At 45.3% G+C, this 26,706-nt stretch overlaps 1 protein-coding gene across 8 annotated transcripts in view; it reads right to left on the bottom strand.

The window, feature by feature from the left end:
- Positions 1-8,486, bottom strand: part of FBXL4 (F-box and leucine rich repeat protein 4) — a 70,551-nt gene extending 62,065 nt beyond the window's left edge. For 6 of the 8 annotated variants that reach the window (XR_012763207.1, XR_012763206.1, XR_012763208.1 and 3 more), the window contains exons 1-3: positions 6,069-7,764; positions 2,255-2,420; positions 655-1,244 (exon numbers count right to left, since the gene is read on the bottom strand). Coding sequence is in view for 5 of the 8 variants with exons in the window: in XM_075414328.1 (XP_075270443.1) it covers positions 655-1,163 (509 nt within the window). In the remaining 3 variants the exon portion in view is untranslated. Of the gene's footprint in view, positions 1-654; positions 1,245-2,254; positions 2,421-6,068; positions 7,765-8,401 lie in introns of those variants that run through there. The other 2 variants (XM_075414329.1, XM_075414330.1) reach the window with 2 other exon arrangements.
- Between the last annotated feature and the right edge of the window lie 18,220 nt (positions 8,487-26,706).

Raw genomic sequence — 26,706 nt, 5'->3', positions numbered from 1 at the left:
ATTTCATCAGGAGTTCCTACCATGAGCAAAACCAACCGGATAAAATCAGCTTCTTTCAGCCTACGAGCAAATGTAAAAATGAACTGCAGCTCACATCCTTTGATCGAACCAAAATAAAGATCAGGCAAACGGCATCAACTTTTGTCCGACTGTTCTGTGCTTCTGGTTTTGGCCTCATTTCCATACACACAGTTATAGTGCCTGATTGTACTACACGTACAATCCAAGGCATGCAAACAGAAGAAAGAGTTTATGGCTGCTTGAAGTCGGATGATACAGCAACTGTGAATCCTCAGCCTCTTCTATACAATTTGCTTTTCGTATTGGAGAAAGAGAAGAACTAAGCACTGTCATTTCAAAAGTGTTTTCTGTACATACATAATAATTATTGCTCATAAAAATTCCAACACAAAAACTATGGTTACATAAATTAAATCTGATACTAGGACCTATATTAATTCCTAACGAAAAATCCACATCTCTGAAGTTGCTATGAAAACATGACACCACAGTCTTTAAAACATGCAGAAATTAAGAAAACATTAGTGGGTCAGATACCAAGTGGAGAAATACTAGCAAATAAAGTCTGCTAAACAGCATTATTTGTAGCATTGAACATCTTACAGAAAAGCATAAAGGAGAAAAAAAGATTACCTTACTTCAGCTGGTGGATTTTGTGAGTAAGGATTTGCAGAGCATGCCAAAATCCTAACTACAGCTCCGGGATGATACGTTTCCAGAATGTGCACAGCGGTGGGATAAACCGGTTCCTCAAAAGCAAGTTCCACGTAGTCCTGGCTACAGAAGGTGGACGGTGTCCTCTTGAAGGGCAGCCGAGCGCTAGGGCAGTGATCCCACCAGGTGCCGTAAGTTCGAAAGACGGCCGTCTGAGTAAAGTCACCAGAACTCGGGTACACGTTCGGAATACCTGCTAAATTCCACATGGTATATGACATGCTGTTTTCACTACCATAGTGCGAGCTGAAATCCAACACCTCTTTGGCGTACTGAACTATTTCAACATTGATAGGTAAGGCGCGGGTGTTTGATTCGATAGCCCTCCGGCTGTTCATTTCTCCTCTCGTCGCTGTCCTAGCTCGGCGCCGAAGGCACATATAGTAAAACATGCTCAGAACTGTTAACATGGGAAACACTGGTGACATCTAGATACGACTTGGGAAGATGCAAAAGGTCAGGAGTCCTTTGTAAAGTGCATTAACTGCTTGTGGTGTTTTGGAAAAGAGCTGATAAAACAGAATGAATAAACATAGTGAGCAGATAAAACATTCTTAGAAAGCAAACTGTACGCTTTCGAATATCCTTTTAAAGTACTGCTACTAAAACACTAATAAACTATTCAAATCACAGAATAGTTTGGGTTGGAAGGGACCTTTAAAGGTTACCTAGCCCAACCCCCCCCGCAATGAGCAGGGACATCTTCAACTAGATCAAGTTGCTCAGAGCCCCATCCAACCTGACCTTCAATGTTTCCAGGGATGGGGCATCTACCACGTCTCTGGGCAACCTATTACATTTTATTTTAAGACAGTTATTTAGTTGGAAGCTACTAAGTGTAGCTTCCCACTTACTATGTTTAAAAAAAGAGAAGACTACGAAGAAACCTTGGTCAAAACTAGCTCTCAAGCAACGAAAAGACTAAAGGTTAAATTAAGCACTTAATAATAAAAACTATTCAGGGGTTTATTAACAGAAACACATTTTCAGGGGTTTATTAAGAGGAAAAAATCTTGCACTGACTTACAGAAATTAAATCAAGTATGAAATGAAATCTGACCCTTGCAGTAAACAACTGTAGAGTATCTGAAGGCACTGCTAAAATTATCTGTAGCATGGTTTTGAAATACTTACTTAAACTAAAACTGACTGTAAACAAAGTATTCAGGTACCTAGTCAGGCTGCAGCAGTACACATCTCAACAAAACCTAAGTTGTTTCACTGCTTGTATTTTGCAGTAAGACTGCTCCCAGGACCTGAAGTAGTTCATTTCAAGCTCGCTCAAGTATATCTAGACCATGTCACAACCTAGAGAGTAAACACACCCTTCAAAGACAGCTCATGTAGAAAGCTGGACAGCTACTCCAACAAAATGTTTCCTCTAATTTGTCCCCATGATTTGTGAATGGTTTTAAGAGTGAAAAGAGTTTCAGCAGTTAAACTAAATCAAAAACTTAATCCACTGCTTCCTATATCAGAGCACCAGCTTGAAACAGTCTCACAAAAACACTGTCTTTACCCTCTGAAGTTGCCCATTACAGCATTCACCAACGATGGCAGGGTCATCAGCCTCCTGAAGGATGCTCAGAATTCATTAACAACATCATCTTCCTTTAAGCCAAGCAACAAAGTAAGTCTTCAGAAGAGTCCTGGCATCGAAAGTCCCCATAGAAAGCATTTTATTTCTGATAAGAGAAAATATTTTCATTTATGTAACACTTCAGTTAGACACAAAATTTACTAGATCTGCACACAAGATCACCTCCAAAAATCAACACAAAGCATGCTAATAATTAAGGATATGAATGTGTTTTACACGGCCTACACCAAACCACAAGTAAAGCAAACAAACAAGCAGGTTCAACTATTAGAAAAAAGCCAAATTAAAGGTAAGTCTCTCTACTGAAATTTTCTATTACAACAGTGAAGAAATATTTATAGCTGAATGTTGTCTTCAGGACATAGAAGGGCTGTATCGTATTCCCTACTAATAAAGATCCTCTTACATATGTTTGTCCCATATTTAGCAGCGGCTCCATATCTGTGTGATGTAAACTGCTAGGTTTACCAACGCACAGCGGAACGTGCAACGTATTCTCTGATTTCTGCTAGCAGTACACAACACACTTGGGCAGTAACACAGCACTCCAGAATTCACTGTCTCCAGCACCACAAACTCTTTCTCACAAACTGGCCTTCCCATGAACGCATTCAGCTGCTTCACCGCGAAAAAATAAGGAGCAATGCCCGTACCCTGTCAGAGGCCAAAACAGGGATGACTAAGCACGTCTCAAAATAGAATGAACGTTTCTTCAACGGCCTATACTGGAGTTGCCAGTTAGTTTAGCACAGGATACACACTGTGGTAATCACTGAACCAACAGAGGTGACTCTTCCATTGCCGAAGAGGCATCAAACTACAACTAACATGATGCCTCGCACTGCCTGGCAGACAAACCACATTTCTAATATTTGCAACAGGTACAAGTGAGACCATACTTCGCAGAATTTTTGGAAGCATTATCTTGAAGTGGGGTGAATAACTGAACAAACGGAGACAAATCAAAGTGACTTTTGTATGCCTCTATATAAATCCACTGTGCACGTTTCCTGGGTAAACTGCTCATTTCCCATACTCACAAAACACACATAGACGTACAAACAGCTCTCTTTCGCTTGAACGCTGCCAACAAGAAGGCGTTTGTGGTAACAGATAAGGACAGGCTGCACTATTTGACCCTCTTACTCATGATAGCGAGAAAGTTTACTAAACAAGTGTTTACATCTCTCTTGCCTCTTCTGTTATTAGCTTTTTGTTTCTTTCCGGTCCTTCATTCAGTTTCACATGTTGACATAGCTGTCAACAACACGAATTACTCCTGACATTCTGTGCAGAAGGGAATGCATAAGATGATATGCTGGATCCACTTCAAGCTCTCCTGGAATGCCGAAACCCAGTAATGTCACATTTCCCCAAACATCCTGTTAAACCACCTTTCAGAAAAGGCAGCAGGGAAAAAAAGCAGCACAACCTCCAATCTCTCCTCCTTAAAAAAACACCCAAAAACCCCCCAAAACAACTCCAAACTGAAAATTGGGATTTTATCTTTTCAGTGTGGAGGTGCTCTAAGATCTAAGAGAAGAATACAAATACGTTCTCCTTCCGGATTTCTTCCCCTCTTAAAAAGAAAAATCTATTTATAGATTATACCAACAGGCACAAAACTTCAACAAACTTCCTGCTGTCAAGCCCGGGAATCATGTGCAGACCAGCATAGACACCAGCTTCTAACTCAAAATTTCACCGATTAACACGGTTTGAAGGCTGCTCCACGAAAATTATGGCTTTACAGAGCTCAATTTTAAGAACCATCCACCTAGGGCACTTCAAGATCAGGTGCAAACCACTTATCTCACACACGCACCCTACACAACTTCACGTCCGCAGTGCAAACTCCAGGCTTCCTCCAGCCACAGCCTGGAGCTCTCACAGCGTTGTCGTGAAACCCGGCCACGCTCCCCATCAGCTCAGCCAAGGGCAGAAACCGCTGACTGGTTCAGAGCTCTGCATCAGCCAGCTGCCCAGCTTACATCAGGTCTAACAGAGCAGACAACTTGAAATCATGCTGCAGATTCTCCATCAGCAGACACACTAATTTGGGTCACTGCCCCTCTACCAACTTAATGATTTTCATAAAACCCGTAAAAACTTTGTACACTGATGCCCCTTTGTCAATTTTGGCTGACGTTGGTCAACAGGCTCAAAGTAAGTAGGAAGAAACAGGGCGGAGCATACAGCTTTCATAAAAATGTATTAGTCTAAACAATGCAAGTGGAGGTAAATTACTTCTAAAGAGTTAAAAGCAACATAAGATTTAGAAGTTTACAACAAGTAAGAAGAAACAGCAAACCATTACAAAAGAAGGATAAATCAGCATTACAAATAGGAATTCTCCTTTTGGCATTTTAAAGGAAGCATGAAGAATTGTGTGGAGTTAAAAGACAAATGAAAAATTGCTCAGGGCGTTAAAGGAGAATAAGCTAATGAAAGAATTACATTAAATGGAGATCAGTAGGGCCAGATGATACAGAGAGATTTTTCAGGAACTACGACAGGTCAAGCTGACTTCCAATTAAGTGGATTTAACTTTGCAAAAAAAGGTAAAAATGCAGACTCAGGCCTATGTAAACCCTCAAGACAAACAGCTCCGGAGCAGTGCAGTTCATGCACATGCAAAGTTTATGTGGAAAACCTCCTCCTCCCCCAAAACTGCTTGATTATTTTTAAGAGATCCATTTGGGCCTATGCAACTATACCTTCCAATATCTGGCAGCGTCTTTGGCCTGTTGTATATTACTCATTTTCTTTTGCACAGGCATAATTATGCCAAACTGAACTTAATAAAGGTTTCCTTTAAACATATCATATTATCCTCCCCCCAAGCAGCAGCCTTCTACTTTTCTTTTGTTTGGTTTCTTTCACATTAGAATTTTTTTTTCTGCCAAGATACCATTAAGTGGACTGAAATGGCTCTGTTGAATGCTACGAACGTACAGCGGTGTTGCGAGGTGCTGTCCGACGCCCACACGCCCATTTTGCACTTCCAGACGGGATCACGTCCCCAGCCTCTCCTGGAGCTGCCCGAGCTCTGCCCTCCCGTCCCATGCCCCGCACAGAGCCACCCCTCTCTGCTTCGCAGCCACCCCTCCAGCCAGACATGGCCGGGGGCTCGCCCAGCCGCACACCCACCACGCCGGCAGCAAGGGCAGTCTGCAGCCTGTTCATCTCCCCAGTCCGACTCGTTGGCAGCTAACGTGAAGCCAGCGTGGGCTTAAGCAGGCAGTGAGATCCAGGAGCCCAAAGGGCCATGGCAACGTCACTTCCAGCCTTACAAGGCAGACAGGACTCCAGAGAACCAGATTGGACTAGACCTGGAATAAAACTTTCTGAGACATGCTGCCTTCTTTCAACATACATCAGAGTCCATCACATTATCTACAATCTATCCTATTCAGATCATTATTTAATTGACAACTATTTCAATCGTATGGGCAAATTCCCTACTTCTATTACAATCAACCCCTCTTCCATTTCTGCTATACATACAGAAAGCCTTCCAAGACTGTAATTCACTATTTCCTTCTTTCAAACAAAACAAACCTTGATAAAGGAAAACGTCTTATGGTTTCTGTACGCATTATATGGCAACAGACACCAATTAAACTAAAACACTGCATCGCTTCAGTCTATTTTGGCTCTTTTTATGGCAGTTAAGGTACACAAATCTATTTTTCAGCTTCCAAGTAACCCATTCTGTTAATGATTATCGTACCTATCCATTTTGGCTGTTTTTGCAAATGCAGCTCCTCCGTATTCACAATTTCACCCCATGAGAGCAGAAGCGGGACGTAGTTACACAGCTATTCACCAGCCAGACTGCTGAGAAAAGGTGGGAAATAAACAGAAAAATACGGGGGGTTTGGAGGGGCTGCAAAGCGAAGGATGTATGTAAAAACATAACATGTAACAGATATTAGACATAGAAAAAAAGGAAAGACGGCGTATTTCGTCTCTGAGCCGTCCCTGGCAATGCATGTGTTAGACGAGTTTGTACTATTTCAAGAGAAGCAAATGTCGCATATACAAGTCATGTATACACCAGGTTTGATTCTTAAAGCCAGAGAGGTAATAATTCCTCTTTACACCAGCTTTGCTAATCTCACACATGGGAGTACTGTGCAGCGTTTTCTTTCATTTGACTATAAAAGAAACAGCAACATTGACAAATCAGAAGGAACGTATAAATGACAAAAACAATAGATTGTATTAACTCTGAAGAAAGATTAATGCAATTTAATATATGCATCTTAGATAAAAGATGGTAAATGGGAAATGTCTTAATTATCTTTGTACATCAAGGCACAGAGGGAATACTGGATCCTTACATTACAGGGTAAAACAGAGTGTTTTTACCACGGGTTATCATTTCTTGCTGTTCACTGCTTAGATTATACCAACATCTGCATTCAACTTGTTGAAACTATAAGCTAGTATTAATTAAAAATTAATAACCTCTTACAGAATACTTTTAAACTTCAGCCTCACTTGCTGTGTTTCTTCCTGTCATGTGTGCTAGCACTACAAACACAGCCATTTTACACATTTGCAACCTACAAATTTGCAGTTTGAAAAAAACTGGAACATTATGACAATTCTATCTATCTAAAATCTTGTGTTGCTGTCACGAGCATCAAAACATGCAAAATCCAAGAACTGAAGATTGTTTCACTGACTGTCTGCTCTTCCCCGCTAGGCCTAGAAACCCACTGTGAAGTTTAGCATTGCAGTGTAACGGAGACAGAAGTTCCTTCTGCACCTCCTGCGTGCGCCAGGGGATCACCCTGCCTACTGGAAGCTGTCTTCACACGTGACAGAAACTGTTTCTCAATATGGGTAAATCCTCAGGGTAGGCCCTTTTAAAAACCACGGAGTCACAGAACGGTCGGGGTTGGAAGGGACCTCTGTGGGTCATCTAGTCCAACCCCCCTGCCGAAGCAGGGTCACCTACAGCAGGCTGCACAGGACTGCATCCAGGCGGGTCTTGAGTATCTCCAGAGAAGGAGACTCCACAGCCTCCCTGGGCAGCCTCTACGCAAAGCCAAAAGTCACCAGTACTATGACCAACTGTCAGCTATGGTGACACTCTCCTCCTCATGCCAAAAAAACCCAACCCAAACCAAAAGCCCCATTCAACACTACTTTCAATAAGCAATTCAAGTGCGTTTGTCTCCTCATTTTTCTGCTCACAACGTCGTGCCACCTCAGCGCGCAGACACGCTCTGCCCGCCGTTTACTTGCTGGTCAGCCGCCTCCTCGCTGCCCCGGCCGCAGCCGTTCGGCCACGCCGTTACCCCCGCTGCCCGCTCACCAGCCCGCGCGGGCAGTAACCGACAGCTCACACGACGCGTGGCGCCCCAGAGGCCACACCTCGGAGTTAACAAACACGCACTGGTAGTCGGGCTCCCCCCTGCCCCTGCTGTGACCGGGCAGCTGGGGCGCCACGGTGCGACCCGCGCGGCAGAGCGGGGACCGGCGGAGCGCCCGGCGCTCCCGGGGCGGGCGGGGCCTGCGCAGGAGCCACGGGGCGGCGGGGGCCGGGCGGGACCTCCCAGCCCACCTGGTTCCAACCCCCGCCACGGGCACGGACACCTCCCACCGGGGCAGGCAGCTCGGAGCCCCGTCCGACCCAGCCGTGAACGCTCCCGGGGAGGGGAGGGGGCAGCCCCAGCTTCCCGGGGGGGCCTGTCCCGGTGCCCCCACCCTCACGGCGCGGAACCAGGCCCCGAGCCAGGCGGGCCCGCTCGCCGCCGCCCCTGCGCTCCGGCTCCGCTCCCCAACGGACGGACGGACGGACGGACGGACAGGCAGCCGCCCCAGCCCCGCCAACCCCCGCCGGGCGGGCACACACCCGCGGCCGGCCGCCCCCGCCGCGCAGGACCGGCACCCGCACCGGGCTGCTCCCGGGCCCGGCGCCGCGCTGACCGGCGGGCTGCCAGGCCGGGCTGGGGCACGGGGCACCTGGCGGCCCCCCCGCCCGCGCCCCGAGGGGAGGGGCCGTGCCCGGCCCGGCAGCGCGGCCCCCCGGCCCCGCCGCCGCCACCCTACCCCGTCCGGAGGGCGGAGCAACCCGTGCCGCCGCCACCGCCGCGTCAGGCGCCGCCGGAAGCGCCGCACGGCGGCGGGGGCGGGGCGCCGGAGGAAGAGGCGCGGCGGGCGGGGCGGGGCGGGGCCGCCGGCTGCGCGTGCACGCGCCTCAGCGCGGGGCGGGCCGTGGCGGGCGGCGGCGGCGGGAGGGTTGCGGCCGGTTCCGTCGGTTGGGCCCCCTGCGCTGTTCGCTGTTTGACTCGCCAGGCCGAGCGAGGGGCGGCTCAGGGCGGCCGTGTTGTGGGCGGCGGCGGCTCAGGGCGCCTCATGGGCCCATGGCGGGCTGAGTGCACGGGCACGGCCACCCCTTGCGTCCGTATCAACAGCTCCCAGCTGTGAGCCCAGCTGTGTACAGTTCTGGGCTCCCCAGTTCAAGAAAGATGAGGAGCTGCTGGAGAGAGTCCAGTGGAGGGCTACGAGGATGATGAGGGGACTGGAGCATCTCTGCTACGAGGAGAGGCTGAGGGAGCTGGGCTTGTTCAGCCTGAAGAAGAGAAGGCTGAGAGGGGACCTTATAAATGCTTATAAATATCTGAAGGGTGGGTGTCAGGAGGATGGGGCCAGACTCTTTTCAGTGGTGCCCAGAGACAGGACAAGGGGCAATGGGCACAAACTGAGGCACAGGAATCCGTCTGAACATGAGGAAGAACTTCTTCCCTCTGAGGGTGACGGAGCACTGGAACAGGCTGCCCAGGGAGGTTGTGGAGTCTCCTTCTCTGGAGATATTCAAGACCTGCCTGGACAAGATCCTGTGCAGCCTGCTGTAGGTGACCCTGCTTTGGCAGGAGGGTTGGACTAGATGACCCACAGAGGTACCTTTCAACCCCTACCATTCTGTGATTCCCAGAAAAGCAAGAAGCTGATAGGTTTCCCGCCCCGCAGCCAACCGCATTCATAGACTGAGCATGGCATCTCTGGGACGGAATATTTCCATGGGCCAGCTTTGCTGTCTGCCTGGCTGTGCTCCCTCCCAGCATTAGCTGAACGCGAGAAACTGGGAGAAGTCCTTCATTTGTAGTGACAACCGAAAAGATTGCTGTTACCAACATTCTTCACACAGCAGCTACCAGGGGAAAAACTGGCTCTGTCCCAGCCGAAATCAGGACATGAGCTCATGTCTCCGATGGGGCTCCATGTTAGCTGGTACCTGGAAGCGTTCAGTTATGGTAGAAAATAGCGATGCTGGCTTTGACTCAAAAAATAATTCTAAAAATCCAGAAGAGATCCATAATACTTGACATCTAAGGTACTTTTTGTGTAATGGCTTAATACAAATTCTGTACTTTTGTAATAAGTTCCAAGTAAAGACTTCTATATCTTTCGGATAGAGTGCCTTTCTGCTGCTATCTGTCGTGGCAGACAGGCCGCTACGCAACCCTGCTCGCCACAAGCAGGCGTGCCGGTGTGACCCGCTTACAGGTGGTTCATGTACCTGCACGCATGAGTGTGCACACGTACAGAAATACACAGACATACGCACACTGTTTATGTGCGTAAGATGCCGCTGCACCATTTTACAGTATCAGTTTAAGCCCCAACGTTGAAGGCACTACTTCTGTGGAAGGAGAAGGTGGGCCCGTCAGGTTCCAGTGCCAGCGGCACGGTGTGCCTTCCTGCATCATTCAGCCTCACGCGTACCCTACAGTCAGGGGCTAGCCACAGAGACCTTGTAAAGGTGCTTGCAATAATCTCCTTCCCAGGCAGTGGCCACCTCAAAATTTGAATTTGTAATACAAAGACAAAAAAAAAGGGAAGTAAGACTATCAATATGTTTGGTGAGTCAGAAAATAGGTTAGGCATGAAGCAGGATTTTTGTTTTGTTTGTGTTATTGTTTTTGTTTTAGGTTTTGTACATACCATGCTGTCCTCCCTTTCTAAATGAAATCAAGAGAAAAGGAATACTTGGGAATACTTAAAATACCATTTAAGACTTCTACTTTATCATTATATGTATCACTTAAGAACAGGAACCTAAAAGATTCTATTTCTGTCTATTTGCTATAAAGAAAGAGTAGCCAACTAGTTGAGATATCTGCACAGAGGACTGTGTTTGGCCAAATCATTCCTGTCCTGTGCGTGTTTTAAGACTGTGTTGAGTTTGAGTTCTGCATCAGTGCAGAAGATAGACAGACATGAAAAGTTTTCCCTCAGTCCACTCATCTGCTGGCTCACAGAGGCTGGAATTACCACAAATTCATCTTGCTTAAATTTAGCTTTGTAAAAGTTACGTGTTTGATCTAGTCTGCTAGGCTTATTCTGCAGTCCGTGGGGAGACACAGATACCTCCAGGTGGTCCAGCCTATCCCATTCACTCCTATGGCAGGTGCCGAAGACACACGGGAGGTATCGCTGTTTGGAGGCACACCTCTCTCCACTTAGCATAGACCATCCCCAAGCTTTCAGACCTCAGATAGGATGTGCTATGTATGAACACATCTTTACCAAGCTAGAAAAAATCAGAGAACCAGCTTCATCATTACGCGCAGAGGTTGTCCAATGGCAGGCAGCATTTTAAAACTGTGGAGAGACTAGTGTTTATTGAAGGGGACAGAGCACATTGGGTGACAGCGTCCTTTTGTCTTTTTGTCTTGACTGCTGTCTCAAATTCAAGCTATGTGCACTCAAGCTGTGCTCCAAATTACTGTCAAATTGTCATTCCACGGCCTTTGTAAAAATCAATTGACGACCTGTTTTTATTCAAGTTATCCACATATGGAGCTGATGGATAATTTCCAGTGAGCTATGCCACATAAACACTTTATACATATTTCTGTATACACATCAGCAGTGCTGATTCTAGGCATAGAATGTGTTTCAGAAATGGTCCTCTGTGTTGAAAGGAAATACACTGGTAGAACAGTAGAGGAAACCTTCCGTTTGTAGAAGAACAGTGAGACATCTTCTGAGTGTTAATCAAACTTTGTAATCACCAGATTCATGTCTTAACAGCATCCTGTTTGTCCTTCGGCGTTTGCTCGTAACGATAAGAGGTGCTATGGCTTGTCCATTAGGGAGAAATCCTACTGAAGTCAGTAGGAATATTGTTATTTCAAAATTAGGTATGAAGAATGGAAAGGCTGTATAACTGGCATGGTTAAATGTGGTTGAGTTATGTCTATGTCTATACCAAAGGCGCGTAAGGGAACATCACGGCTAGTCACATTTCAATTACTTTTGGCTCTGGGCCTTGCACCCCCAGTCAGGCACTGTGACTCGCTTGTCACCACAAGGCGCCATTGTGAGGACTGAGAAAAGTGTCCAGAGGGAAACTTTCTGCAAGCAGGAGGTAAAAATCCCACCGCATCAGCTATTGTGTCGGGTGGTTGGAGCTCCAAGGCTCTTTCGTGTGCTGCACTCCCAGAAGACCACTTTTGCAGGCAAGGTGGTCAGTGGAAAAGAACATACAGCAAAGGGATTTTTAGCGAGAACAAAGTATCTGCTGACTAAGCAATGAAGCTTCCCTGAGCCTTAGAGAAAGAGTTGGGAGACAGCTCCTCCTGACAAAAGGGTAACACTTGAGTTAAGTTTGCGAAAAAGGAGAGACCTATGTTGCTACTTCTAACATATCGGTTGAGAAAACATGTTGTAAATAAATAAATCATGCAAAAAACTACCTGGCTTGTAAGTCACTGGTTCCTGCTCCCAGCAGGAAACTGATCTGAATTTTCTTATTACTTTGCAGACCCTTGTGCTTTAAAGTGCTAAACTGAACCCTAAAAAAAATGAAATAATTTTAATCGGTGAGTTATTTTTAATACAACAAATTTAGCCAAGTGTTAACTGCAAAGCAGCACTGAGTGTGTATGCATAACACCGTTGCCGTTGGTGTGAGTTGTTCTCTCTGGCTTCCTCTGCATCCCAGGATATTAACCCAGTGCAGGGAACATCTCGCTGCCTCTTGGACCAGCATTTCTGCTTTCTGATATGTGAAATTACATATGGTCTCTGAAGTGGAAGAGAAAGTATACTAAGTCAATAAGACTCCTCACGGAGTATATTTAAACATGTTTGCAGGTGTTTTCATGAGCCAGGCCTAACAAGTCAATGGTTTCTGCGTCAGCTTGAACTCTGTTTTTTTTCCAGAGGAAATTTTTAATTCCCTGTGGAGTTTTTTTCCCACGTGACAATATTTTGCATAGCATCCTCTCTCTGCTATACTCTATGAAAATGTGTAGTTAACCAGATTTACTGCATTTTGTCTTTATTTTCCTGTATTTTAATTAAAAGACATAGAGAAGAATGTGCCACAGTAGAAGAATGTGCTTAAATTTTCTACATAATTAAACTACTGCAGTATTTCACCTGTGTCTCCGCTGCTTGGCACTGGTTCTCGCTAGATCACACGGAACTCAGGCTACAGACGCACTGGGCAAGGGCAGTGCCTTGCTGTGTCTCCTGTGAAGTACATAGTGTACGTCGTCAATTTATATAAGAAAAACAGTTTCAGCATTTGAATGGCTAAGCACTGCCCTTACTGTGGAAGCACTCCACATGATGTGTAATTAAGATTCAAGAACAAAGCATAAAGCAGGAGAAAATCTTAATTTACCAAAATACAGTATTACCTGGACATATCATGGTTAAAAATCTTTTCCCTTTCCTTTTTGTCTTTCTGCAGAAATACAAGCAATAATCCTAAAGCCTGGAAAGGATGTGCTGACTGAAGTCTTCGTGAGGTTTTTAGTGAGGATTAGGGAATATGGGATAGTAAAATCTACTGTACACAAGGAGGTGGTTGTGCAAGAACCTTGAGACAAGTTTTAAATCAGAATCCTTTGTCAGCAGCAGTAGGATCCTGTAAGGATAATATGCTAATTTTAACCAGCGACAGGCTCCATATAGGGATCTAAAGAGACAGAGATAGATACAATCTTATTAAGCTTTTGTGTTGACACTGCACAGCTTGTTACTGCATTCAGCTGAAATTTAAGAGGGGAAAAGTAAAACCTGTATAACATTTTAGCAAGATATACGGTAACATTGAAACCTGAATGACAATTGGAAGAATAAGTAGGAAATTCCCTTAGCCCTTGGGCTACCGCCATTTTTCTGTTCCAGCAGACAAGTAAATGCTCTAGGTGTCTATGCCATAAAAACTTTCCCAGAGGCAATTCTGGCAAAGCACCTACTTTCTTCAAACCGAATCCGTTGCTTTAACCTTCTGAATGTCAGATTTCTAAAGCTAAGTGCTGCTGGTGCGCTGTCGGCTGCTTCTAGTCTCTAGGCTTTCCTTGCAGCCTGCTAGGAGTGCCGAAGAGTATATCACAGGCGTGTATGCTCAAGAAACAGGGACAACTGATTCCTGCTTCGTAACAACTAGAGAGCTGCTATGTACATTTGAACAAGGTCTTATTGTCATTTCATTATGAAAGGAAACGTCTGATAATTAGCAGGACTCTGTTTATCAGCTTACGACATTGATTGGTAGTAGTGGTTAACCAGCTCAAGTCTCCTGTATCATGCCAGTACTTTTTCTTTAGAAATGTGTCATCCATTCCATATTTTCTTGCATAATGGCTGTATGAACTGACTGGCAGCAAGGAGCAGATGATGGTAGTTTTGAAATAGATGTGTAAGATTTCCACACTGTGTGAGATTTTTAGCACAAAAACCAAGGGAATAGGTGCAGCTGCAGTGCAGTACTTCAGTGTTTGCAGATCCGAGCCATATTGATTTCAGTAGACATATGTCATTTAGCCTCACAAAAGGACATTGTTAGCCCCTCATCAAGCATCACAGAACTATTTTAAACCCTTTATAATATGTTCATATGACCAGAGATATTTTTATAGGTCAGTTGTGTTCCATGGCTACAAAGCTGCCTGTGGCTCATCCACAGCTGCCACATTTTGCAATGGCGTGATCAGTCATATCGGAGCTCAGCAGAGCTGAAGAGTTACAGATGCTAAACAGTAAGACAATTCATCCCAAGGGTCAGAAACCTGGAAAACAGTGAAAAGTACTGTGAAGTTCATATCACTGTTCCAATCAGATCAATGTGAGCACTATTAACAATGGCAAAGAATGGAGAAGTTGGTGGTGGTGCTTTGCAACTGATGTCTTAGGCTTCCAACACAATGGATTAGATGTGCAAAAGTTTTCTTTCGGAAGTAGCATGCGCATCCACTGCACGCAGAAAAGCTGCTTTCAGCCATGTAAATATGCTAACAGTAAAACCATATGCTTATTTAGTACCTTTTTCCACAGCTGAAGGTATAAAAAGTAAAAGTGATATATTAAAAGACAATATAAGAAAATGTACCCCTAAAAATTAAGGAGGATTTTGTGCTTGCTGTCTTTTATTTAAAAAAAAAAAAAGGGAGCGGAAATGTACAAAGCACATTGCAAAGCTTATGTTATGATAGAACAGTTCAGAATATGTGTTAGAATTCAGCATCTTATTTTGTTGCCTTCTTCTAAAATGAAGTGATTCCTGAATTTTAGTGAAGGAAAGTCTGGGAGCTCTAAACGTATGCAAGCCCTAAAAAGTCATGGGAAATGTGCCACAACTTAGGCTGTTAATGACCTAATGACCTGTTGGTTAGCCTAATGAGTCCGCTTCAGCAAGCAAGGGCACAAAAAGGGAACCTATCTTCTCAAAGAGGTAAGGTCTATTCATCAGCAGAAGTTCAGTCCTCCCTGGGTTGAGGATAAATGGCTTCAGGTCATCCCGCTGAGTTTGTCATTCAAGCATTTTTTCCAGAACATAGAGCAAACCAGGAGAACGGATTGAGACAGAGGGCTGGTAGTGCTGGGGTGGGCGTGTAAAACTGGCAAGAAGTCTCCAGTTGTGTTCCTTCTGCTTTTTGTTTCCAGCAGATAAGGTGTAAAAAAAGAGACTGTCACTTCCCTAAACATATAAGCTTTTCGCAGCCAATTTCAGGGAAGACTTAACGAGCTTCAGCTTCTGCCTAGGAGCTTGTAGCCTCCTTCCTTTCCCTGCCATACCAACAGCTAAAAGTTACGCTGCGTATGCATGGTGCTTGTGATACGCACACACGCACACACACCCTGCCCTCATTGCGGGAAACGCTTTTGATCTCCTTGATTTGTGAAAGTCACTTAAGCACGGATACGGTGCAAATGCAAGATAACACAGCCAGGTGTCTGACCCCAGCATTCTCTCTTTAGGAATGAATTCGCTACAGCTATAGAAGCGACTGGACCGAGTAACTTCTGAAGTATGTGTGGATGCCAGGTCGGCATTCAATCAGAGTATAAAAGCCAAGGATCTGGGTTTTTTTTTCATTCTTGTCTACTAATTATACTGGAATTTTCTACCTTAGTGAGCCGAGTGCTCTATTTCCATCTTACAGCCAGTCAGAAACAAGGGAGCTGTTCATTACAGGTGGTTCTCCAACCTTCAGGTCTTAGTTTATTTTCTTTTACATGTTTTAGCTTTTGGAATGATCATATTTTATTGCAGGAATTCGGCAATAGTTGATGAAGTAGCTTTGTGATTTAGGTAATGTTTACAAACAGAGGGTGAATAGGCAGCAATATCACGCAACATAGTGTCATGGTAATGGGCAGGATGTCTACATACATACACCTCCGTGCAGCACTGCCAGGGGGACAAATACAGTGAAGCAGGAGTAAATGCTGGCTGATCCCAAACAAGAAAAGCTAGGCATCATTTTAAAATAATTCTTTTTCCACATCCACACTCCATTATCGCTTTGGAAAGAGGACTCACAGCATAATGGGAGGTGATGGTTCCTAGGTATAAAATGACCAGCGTTGCGAAACTTTAAAGGCACGGATGTGTTCAGTCTGAGTTAAGTATGATAGAGTCGCACGCTGTTAGACCTGCATGGTCTGTGATTTTATCAGCTGTGGATTGATTCCTGGTATGTTAATGAAGGCCTATGTATGGTTTTCTTGATTAACTTAAGGCTCATAACTTGTTACTTTAGCACTAAACAAGATATAGTTTTTTGAGCTGTTGCATCTGATACCTCAGTTATTCATCCTGGGAATTAATATACAATTATCATGAATTCCTGCTCACATGGAAATAGGTGGTTATGTTAATTTGGATGAAGTTGCTGAAAGAATTCTGGATAATGAGAAGACTGGTATTAATATCTTTGTATTGGATACAGATCAGACTGTGTAAGGAACAATTTTTTTAATGTAGAAATGTCTTCATGGTTTGTTGTATTTGTTCCATTCTCCCTTCAGTTTCAGGCTATTTGGCACATCTGCCAATGACTTCACACAATTATGACTATTAAATTATTTTTGACTGCAAATATATATAACATATTTGGCCTACTTCTGTACTGATTTGTACACTTCTGAATGAGAGTAACTCCTTTGAAGTGACTGGAATTACCGCATTGTAAAATTACTTAAGGAGGATCATGGGTAAATCAGTCCTTCCTGGAGATTTTTCCTCCAACGTATCTTGCCTGAGATTTGCCAGTGAGTTATTGGTACTGTAATTTATTAGTTCATCCAAAAATAAGGTAACAGTGTGCAGTTGCTAATAACGCTGGAAGATGTTTTTCATGGCAGGGTGATCTCATTCACAGCTTTTAAATACAGCAATTTCATCAGAAGAGCAGTGTTTCGTTTCAATCGGGGTTTTTTTATCTATTGATTTCTCTGCTTCCTGGCACCAAAAGCTTTCCTTACTGTTTGGAGGACGTAGTTAGGGATTATCCGTCCAAGCCTGAAGCTGCAGTGACATCTGCAGCTCCTGCACGGGTTGAGGAGTCTTGGGATGCACAGAAAACTGCTTATGTGCCTGCCACCCCCTCACCTCCACGCAGGGGACACCAAGTTACTTGGAATAACCGGCAAAATGAAACAGGCTGTTTTGCTGCCTGCTGTTAGCTTCCAGTATGCATTAATGAAAGTTGTTCAGGGTTGTTAGTGAGATTTTTCCTTCTCCTGTTATTATAACCCTTTATGCTGAGTGTTGTCCTGTCCCTGGCTTCCTGATGATCACTTATTCTGTGCACATCGTTAGTGCTGAAGGTGGCATTGTTATTGACTGAACATACTAACTGCTTGAGAAAATGTTGATTACTTCACATTCCTGAAAATTAATCCTGAAACCTTCCTGAACTATATTAATCAACTCCTTTAACTTTTTCTCCAGTGGAGAAGGTGGAGGCCAGCAATGTCATCGAAGAGCAGGTGCTCCTCCCTGCCTCATTAGCACCTTGCCTTCTTCAGTTGCAACATCCTCCAAACCAAGAATGCTATTTATAGCTTTTACAGAGCTCCGTTGGCCTGGCCTGTCTCTGCAGCTAACCATTTGTCTGCCTCTTCCACCGTGTTAAATCAGCCCCTTGTGACAGCACCCTCAAGACCTGCAGAAGCAATGGCTCTGGAATGACGTGGCAGGTCTGAAGGAGATTGATGGCAGCTAGAATGGTGGACCAACGGGAGCATTTAAACACACCAGCTTCTGAGAGACTGAGGAAGAAATCAGGAGCGTGAGGATGATAAAAGGGGAATATGGGGGCATAGGAGGGAGGAGAAGCAGGGATTCCCATAAATAAGAGCTGGCCAGATCCCAAGACAGGCGGATAATCTCAAAATGCCTATAAAGAGGCTGCTGGTAACAAATGACTATTTGTTTTTTGTATGTGTATTCAGACTACATTAGGAATGGAATGCAAGGGGGAACTTGGATCTAATAATAGAGGCTATGTTAGAAAAAAGAGGGATTTTTTCTTCCCTGTATTTGCAATAATTATCTTCTGATATCTTTGCATGATGTCACAAAATCGAATACTACTGTTGGACTATTCTGTGATCAGTAAGAATGTTTGTAGTCCTCTGTCTGCAAGGTATATATCTCGCCAGATGTCTTTGTGGTTCCAGGATATCTGTGGAGGACTTTTCCTTCCATACGCAAGGCAGCATAGCCCGACGGGCCAAGGATATTACTCTGAAGTGCCAGGCTGACCTGCCTCTACACACTGGATACTGGAATTAAGAAGTGTTACTTCAGAATGGAATGGAAAATCCTGTATTTCTAATGACAGTGGTGATAGACATAATGACAAGAAGGGCTTTTTTTATGATGGTAGCAGGCAGGGACCTTTAAATGTTGATAGCAGAGGTGTGCAGTACAAGTGAATGCTGTGGTGATCCATTTTCAGCATGTAGGAAATGTCTGTGTACATACTCCTGGCATACAGTAATAGCTATGCACATGAGTAGAAATCATATGCTCTAGGTAGTAACACCTAGGTCTGCTGCAGCCAGCTGAGTGACCTTAAATATCTATCACCTATCTGTGTATGCAGATGCTCTCCCATCACAAAGGAGGATTAATGATGCTACTTCACAGAGCTAATGAGAAAATGAATCAGTTAATGTTTGATTCACAAGAGCCATAAAGCATGATATAGACATTGTTTGTTTTTAATTCCTCCCTCTATCATGCTAGCTAATAAGCAGTATTATTGATATTCACACTATTAGTAAAATCACATTGTATTTCCCAGATAACCCAAAGCATCTTTCTGATACGCTTTTTCTTGCTTCTTTTCCACTTAGTGTTTCTCTGCCAGGCTACCTGGATTGTGGAATCTCAGTTCAGCAGTACGCACAGGTTAGAAGATACAGGCAGGAGTGAGCATGTTTCCCCCTGCCCCCCGAAAGTGGTGATCAGAGAGCTTTATTCTCCTCTTACAATACCTAATGATCTCTCATTTTCCCTCAGCTTCCGGATCTCATTCTTGAGACCCAGTTCACTGCTCTGGATGGAAAAAGTTTAAAGGATCTGACTCAGAGTTTGTCCTCCCGCTTCCATAAAGCTGGAAGAGATCATTCGCAAATAATCAAAGTGTGCATTCACATTTGGATAGAGCGTATGCGGTTCTTCCATCTGGTCCTTGCACCAGCTAACAGAGGTGAAAAGACATCATCAGCAAATGATGTGAAGCATCATTTAATCATCTGTAATTTAGTTCTTGTTTAATACCAGAGGACATATCATTTTGTAAATATTTATGCGGGGTCTTAGAGCCACCTATGTAATCATATGTTCATATTCAAGAATGACAGATCACCAACACAAAAGCCTGTGCTTGTTAAAATGAAAAGTAGCAACAAATACACACTACAAATACAAAGAACAATTCTGATTTGTATTCTTGTTAGCTTCTTTTTTGTTTGTTGTTATTTTTTCAGTAAGATTTCTGGTTATCAAACCCATACATGCCTCAAACAAACCGGACTGTATCCTGTCCTAATACAAGCATAGGTGTCCTAGGAAGGTGGTTTGAGTATGAGGCAGGTCCTATTATGATCTCTCGAACTGCTGTTGTATTTCCTTTAGGGAATAAAAAACAACAACACTCTTTTATTTCCTTCTGTTACACGCTATTAGCCTTCCCGATGTGAGATGCTTTCTTGAAGCAACTAAGACAGCAGTTCATTTGAAGCCTCCATTAAAATCATCTTTCTGCAGTACTGTGTCAGTCTTTCCAGTCCACCCAGTTAGAGAGTTTCTTTTCACTTTTAACTTTCCATCTGGATTCAGAGCATTCTGAAAAATCAGTTCTCACTCTTCCAAGGGTTAAATTTCTGCTAACAAATATGGACTATTTGATATGAAAACCATTATTGTTTGATATGTCAAATAAAACATTTGTCAATCAAAAGTCTTTAAGCACTGGGCTATGTGACATTTACTCTTTTATAAACCGACAAAGTCCCTGGTGGCATGCCTTTCTTCCTCTCATTTAAATAGTGGTAGGAGAACAAATCACACTTCAGGGCAAGTTGATAACTGCCAGTCACGATTCCTGCCTTGTTTACTATAATGAGGAGGGTAATAAATGCATCTGACCATTTCGGCTGGCATTTGCATAGATGAATGATTTGTCCAGTCAGTTGCTCTCCAGTGATTTGGGCCTTTTTGTCAGCACAAAGAGCATTCAGTCTCCCTGGAATTTACAGCAGCCAAGCTCTCATTAGCAAACATCCTTTACCATGAATGATTCAGATAATTACCACTGAAATAATAAACTGTTTCACAAAAACATTTTATTTTGATGGCTCCAAACATCAACTTTTCTGAATTGTTGACATTCAAATAAGCCAGAGAGCTTTATTGTTGAACAACAATGATCCCCTTGTAAAAGGGTGGGCATTGTTTTACCTCCAGCAGACCTTTAAACTTGGCCAGATATCAAATGTGTCCCTCAGACAGCTAGCCAACGTGCTGGGTAATCGGAGGGCACGTACCAGATGGAGCTACTGTATGTTCAGGCTCCCAACTAATTTTCTCTAGATTTACTTAGGATATTGTGAGCGTAAAAATCCAGACTAATTAGCAGTAAGTTATCTATTTGCATCTACAGGAGTTGTATAATTATTAAAAGCTTCTGCTTACACTGAGCTCTCAGTTCTGAGTCCTTTTCTGTAATGATATTCTCTGCGTATAATTAAGTGTTATTTAATATAGTTTTGGAGTTCAATCAAATGAGCAAGCAACAATTATATCCCATTATGGTCTCCTCTAGTGCCTGGCAATAGGAATGATGTCACTGCGTTTCCAAACCGGTAGCATGAGGCAAAAGGAATTTCCTGGTATCACTCTCCTTTACCCTTTCTACCATGCGTAATTAGAAAAGTTTTATGAGTTAATTTAGAAGAGGGCTATTTACTATGGGTGTTCATAGGCTGCAGGAATGTATTCACTTTTCATTGCAGCATTGTTTGTATGGGTATGCGCATGAAATTATTATCTTAATATCAACCAAACAGGATTCAATTGCACATTTTATGCTTCTCTTTACTGCGAGGAAGCAAAACACAACAACAGAAGGGGGAAATATTTCATTCATCCCAGCACATTCTTCATCGCATGATTTCACTTTTGCATTAAGGTAGGGTAGGTAACAATAATCTTAAACAGCCTAATACCTGAGACCTTGATGTTCAGAAATAGAATAACTGAGCCCTGATTTTCATTTACAGACCCTATATATCCCTCTGGCAAGATAAATTTCTTATGCTGCCAAGGAGAGGTAGAGAGCTCTTAAAATATGTGAAAGTCAGGCCAGTAAAATCAAATACATTAAAACACATGACTGTTATTTGCAAGCTATAAAGTGTACTCCTTAAAATATAATGTCTGATAATTGTTCTGAGCCAGGAAGGCAAATATTTAGAACCCAACTTTTCATACTTAGGTATTTGCAATAGGAGGCACAAATTCTGCCTCATTTTTATTCACCCAAGGATAATTGCCCATTACAACACACAAATTTGGGACTATATATCCTATTTAAGCACCAAGCTTTGTGAACTGAATCCAAGAGAATAAAGTTACTTAGATAAATTGTACACCATCTTTGAGTTTTCCAAGTTTGTCCATGGGCATTTCTTTTTCACCCAGCCAAGCCCATTCAAGTCCAGCCTAGTCTAGTGTTATTTTTTATTTCCTCCTGCTGTTTCTCTAGTCTGTAGTCAGTACCTAGATGAAATAGACTATTTCTCATTTTCCTTTTTGCCTTCTCAGGTAAAACACCAGGAGGAAATTAAGAAATCCCTTAACAATTCACTTCTGACAGATTTTTTTTTTTTTTTAATTCCCAATCCATTTTGGTGTTGACAGAGCTGAGGAACAAGCAGAGTTGGCCGGAGCCACACACAAATGACCAAGTGCAAAGAACATTTTCCATACCTCCTGGTAGTCCCATGTTCTGATAGACTGAGAAGAGCTTGCTAACTTGCAATGACGAGCAGTAAAAGCTCAGTTAAAAGCAACACTGCTTGCCAGAGCAGTCCGTTTTACACATCAGCAGGAAGAGAAGAGAACCTGCACACCTACATTTAATTCATAGTTTGCTCTCTGTAGCCTTCTGCAGTAAGTGCATCGCATTGTTAGCAAGTCGCTAGCGTGCCACAGGTGAACGTGCTCTTTCTGCCACCATCAAGCTAGACTTTAAAGTTAACTTAACTAATGAGTTATTTAATCTCAACTGCATACATGTTAGACATCACCACTATCTAGACAGCTGTCCTGGGTTTGGCCAGGACAGGGTTAATTTTCACCAGACTCCAGGAAGGGGCACAGCCGGGGGGTGGGGGCTGACCCCACCTGGCCAAACAGAGCCCGGTATTCCATACCATGTGACGTCACGCTGGGTTCCGGTGGGGGGGAGCGGCGCGGCGGGAACGCACTCGCGGCTTGGGCGGGCGCAGCGCCGGTCCGGTTTCGGGAGAGCGGCTGTTGTACGGTTCGTGGTTGTGTTTTCTCCTTATTTGTATCGTTGTTGTTCCTGTTTTCCCTCTGTTTGCTGTTCTGTTAAACTGCCCTTATCCCGACCCACCAGTTTCTGCCTCTTTCTTTCCATTCTCCTCCGCACGCCGGCGGGGGGAGGGGCGGCCGCGTGGCGCTTTTGTTGCCGGCGGCAGCCGAAAACCAAAACATTAAATTGGCGCCCAAACGTGGGGCGGGGATAACGGCAGGGCTGAGCAGCGGGTGTTAAAACTGCTTTCTTAGATTTTGTTAAATTTTGTTGTAGGCATTTTTTCTGTGTTACTTAAATAGTCGCCGGTAAAAATGTTTCTGTCTTTCATCAGATGGTTGTGGTTTTTGAATCCGTACTTGCTGTACTTGTTCCCTGTGGTGCTATTCATCGTCACGGGGAAAAAGATCAGGATGATAATTTTGCTCTACCTTACGATATCGACTTATGATGTGATAACATCACTGTGCATGAAATTAGTCTTGTATTTGCATGCGGCACTGCGGTCATTTCCGTACCTCGGATCCTATGTCTTAGAATTTGTGAATAATCAAACCCAGTCTGTGGGGAAAACCGAAGGGGATACCTCCCCCCACTCTTTCGCCCCCCCTCTCTCCCTCAGGCTGGTCCTAACTGCTTTTGAGAATTTCGAGTACCCGTGGGATGCTCAGGGCAGCACTCTCCTTTTGTTATGCCTCCTGAATGGGTTGCAGGTTTTGTTTAGGGTTAAGCAAGTCGTTAAGAACATTGTGCAGAGACCTGCCCCGGGGCCGGATAGCTGTGAGTGGCTGGGTGTGTGGGACAGCATGGGCAGGTGTCTAGAGCAGTGGGCACCCCCGGTGTGTTTTAAACTCACCCCTGAACAAATACAGAAACCGGACAAACTAGTAAAATATCTGAAAAAAGTGTGCTGCCACCCTGGGAACTCCAGAGAGACACAGATCACCACAATGTGCTGGGGTCTGGCCCACGCCTACCGAGCCCTGTTCAACACTGTTCAGAACCCTAAAGGGGAAAGGGGGGGGAATGAAGCAGCAGGCACTGCAGCTGGCGCTGCCCCCCCAGCCGGCCCTGCAGCCCCTCCAGCCCAGCAGGCAGTCACAGCCCCCCCGACTGGCACCGCCGCTGCCACAGCTGCAGGGCCTGCCTCGGTTTCCCCAGCGGGCACAGCAGCTGCTCCAGCCCCAGCTCCAGCCGCAGGCACAGTGACTGAGCCCAATGACCAACCTGTGCAGGTAGCAGTCGCCCCCGTAAAACTAAAGAAAGACGCAAAGAGAGCAGATCGCTCCGGGAGGGATGATGATGAGCCAGGGTCATCACGGGAGATAGAGACAGAGATCATCACCCGGTCCCTGTCCCTGGGCGAGCTGCGAGACATGCGGAAAGATTTCAGCCGCCACCCAGGTGAGCACATTGCCACCTGGCTGCTGCGGTGCTGGGATAACGGGGCCAGCAGCTTGGAATTAGAGGGCAAGGAAGCCAAGCAGCTGGGATCCCTGGCCAGGGATGGGGGCATTGACAAGGCCATTGGGAAAAAGGAACAAATCCTCAGCCTCTGGAGGAGACTTCTGTCAGGCGTGAGGGAGAGGTACCCCTTCAGTGACGATTTTGTATGTTATCCTGGCAAGTGGACCAATATGGAAAGGGGTATTCAGTACTTGAGGGAATTAGCTGTGCGGGAGCTGGTTTACTGTGACACAGACGATGAGCAGGTACCCACAGACCCAGATGAACTCCAGTGCTCACAATCCATGTGGAGGAAGTTTGTGCGGAGCGCACCTTCCTCGCATGCCAACTCACTGGCAGTTGTAAACTGGAAAGGTAAAGACGCACCAACAGTGGACGAGGTGGCTGTCAGACTCCGCCAATATGAGGAAAGTCTCTCTTCCTCCCTTGTCTCAGCTGTGGAGAAACTGGCCCGGGAGGTCCGACAAATGAAAGAGAGTAGGTCCTACTCCCCACCTGTACGGGCCATCATCTCAGCTATTAGGGGCAAGCGTTTCCCTGCTCAGGAGAGGGAATACAGAGGCTACACACCACGGGGCACCCTGTGGTTTTACCTGCGTGACCACGGAGAGGACATGAGGAAGTGGGATGGAAAACCCACCTCAAGTCTAGAGGCCCGAGTACGTGAGTTGCGAGGTAAAACAATCACCAAAGGGGATTCTGTTAGGAAAAGTGCCGCTCCAGTTTCCAAAAGCCAGCTCTCCAGACCAGGTAGAAAGTTTGACCTTGATTCTGATCCTCTGGAGGGGACCTCCAAGTCATTTTTACAGCAGGTGAGCAGCAATTTCTCTGACGAGGATTAGAGGGGCCCTGCCTCCAGCCAGGTGGAGGAAAGGGACAACCGTGTCTATTGGACGGTGTGGATTCGGTGGCCTGGCACGTCAGATCCACAAGAGTATAAAGCTCTAGTGGACACTGGTGCACAGTGTACTTTAATGCCATCAGAGTTCAAAGGGTCAGAGTCCATTTGCATTTCGGGAGTGACAGGGGGGTCCCAAGAGCTGAGTCTACTGGAGGCTGAAGTGAGCCTCACTGGGCAGGACTGGCAGAAGCACCCCATTGTAACTGGCCCCGAGGCTCCGTGCATCCTTGGGATAGACTATCTTAGGAGAGGCTATTTCAAGGACCCAAAGGGGTATCGGTGGGCTTTTGGCATAGCTGCTGTGGAGACGGAAGAAATTAAACAGCTGTCCATTTTGCCTGGTCTCTCGGAGGATCCTTCCGTTGTGGGGTTGCTGAGGGTTGAAGAACAACAGGTACCCATCGCAACCACAACGGTGCACCAGCGACAGTATCGTACCAACCGAGACTCCCTTCTCCCCATTCATCAGCTGATCCGCCAGCTGGAGAGTCAAGGAGTGATCACCAAAACTCGCTCACCCTTTAATAGTCCCATATGGCCAGTGAGAAAATCTACTGGAGAGTGGAGACTGACAATAGACTACCGTGGCCTGAATGAAGTCACACCACCGCTGAGTGCTGCCGTGCCAGACATGCTAGAACTTCAATATCAGCTGGAGTCAAAGGCAGCCAAGTGGTACGCTACAATTGACATCGCTAATGCATTCTTCTCCATCCCTTTGGCAGCAGAGTGCAGGCCACAGTTTGCTTTCACCTGGAGGGGCATCCAGTACACCTGGAATCGACTGCCCCAGGGGTGGAAACACAGTCCCACCATTTGCCATGGACTAATCCAGACTGCACTGGAAAAGGGTGAAGCCCCAGAACATCTGCAGTACATCGACGACATCATTATATGGGGCGACACAGCGGAGGAAGTTTTTGAGAAAGGGGAGAAAATAGTTCAAATCCTTCTGAAAGCCGGTTTCGCCATTAAGCGAAGTAAAGTCAAGGGACCTGCGCAAGAGATCCAGTTTTTGGGAATAAAATGGCAGGATGGGCGCCGTCAAATCCCAATGGATGTCATCAACAAAATAGCAGCTATGTCTCCACCCACCAGCAAAAAGGAAGCACAGGCCTTCCTGGGTGTTGTGGGTTTTTGGAGGATGCACATCCCAAATTACAGCCAAATTGTGAGTCCTCTGTACCACGTGACCCGGAAGAAGAATGATTTTGAATGGGGCCCTGAGCAACGACAGGCATTTGAACAAATTAAACGGGAGATAGTTCATGCCGTAGCCCTTGGTCCAGTCCGGTCAGGGCAAGATGTCAAAAACGTGCTCTACACCGCAGCCGGGGAGAATGGCCCAACCTGGAGTCTCTGGCAGAAAGCACCAGGGGAGACTCGAGGTCGACCCCTGGGGTTCTGGAGCCGGGGATACAAAGGATCCGAGGCCCGCTATACTCCCACTGAAAAAGAGATTCTGGCAGCATATGAAGGCGTTCGAGCTGCTTCAGAAGTGGTCGGCACTGAAGCACAGCTCCTCCTAGCTCCACGATTGCCGGTCCTGGGCTGGATGTTCAAAGAGAGGGTCCCCTCTACGCATCATGCCACTGATGCTACGTGGAGTAAGTGGGTCGCTCTGATCACCCAGCGCGCCCGAATGGGAAACCCCAGTCGCCCAGGAATTC

This window comes from Opisthocomus hoazin, chromosome 2 (assembly GCF_030867145.1).
Source record: "Opisthocomus hoazin isolate bOpiHoa1 chromosome 2, bOpiHoa1.hap1, whole genome shotgun sequence".
Taxonomy (NCBI): Eukaryota; Metazoa; Chordata; class Aves; order Opisthocomiformes; family Opisthocomidae; genus Opisthocomus; species Opisthocomus hoazin.
Note: the sequence above shows the minus strand (reverse complement) of the source record. Positions and strands in the feature narration are given on the sequence as shown.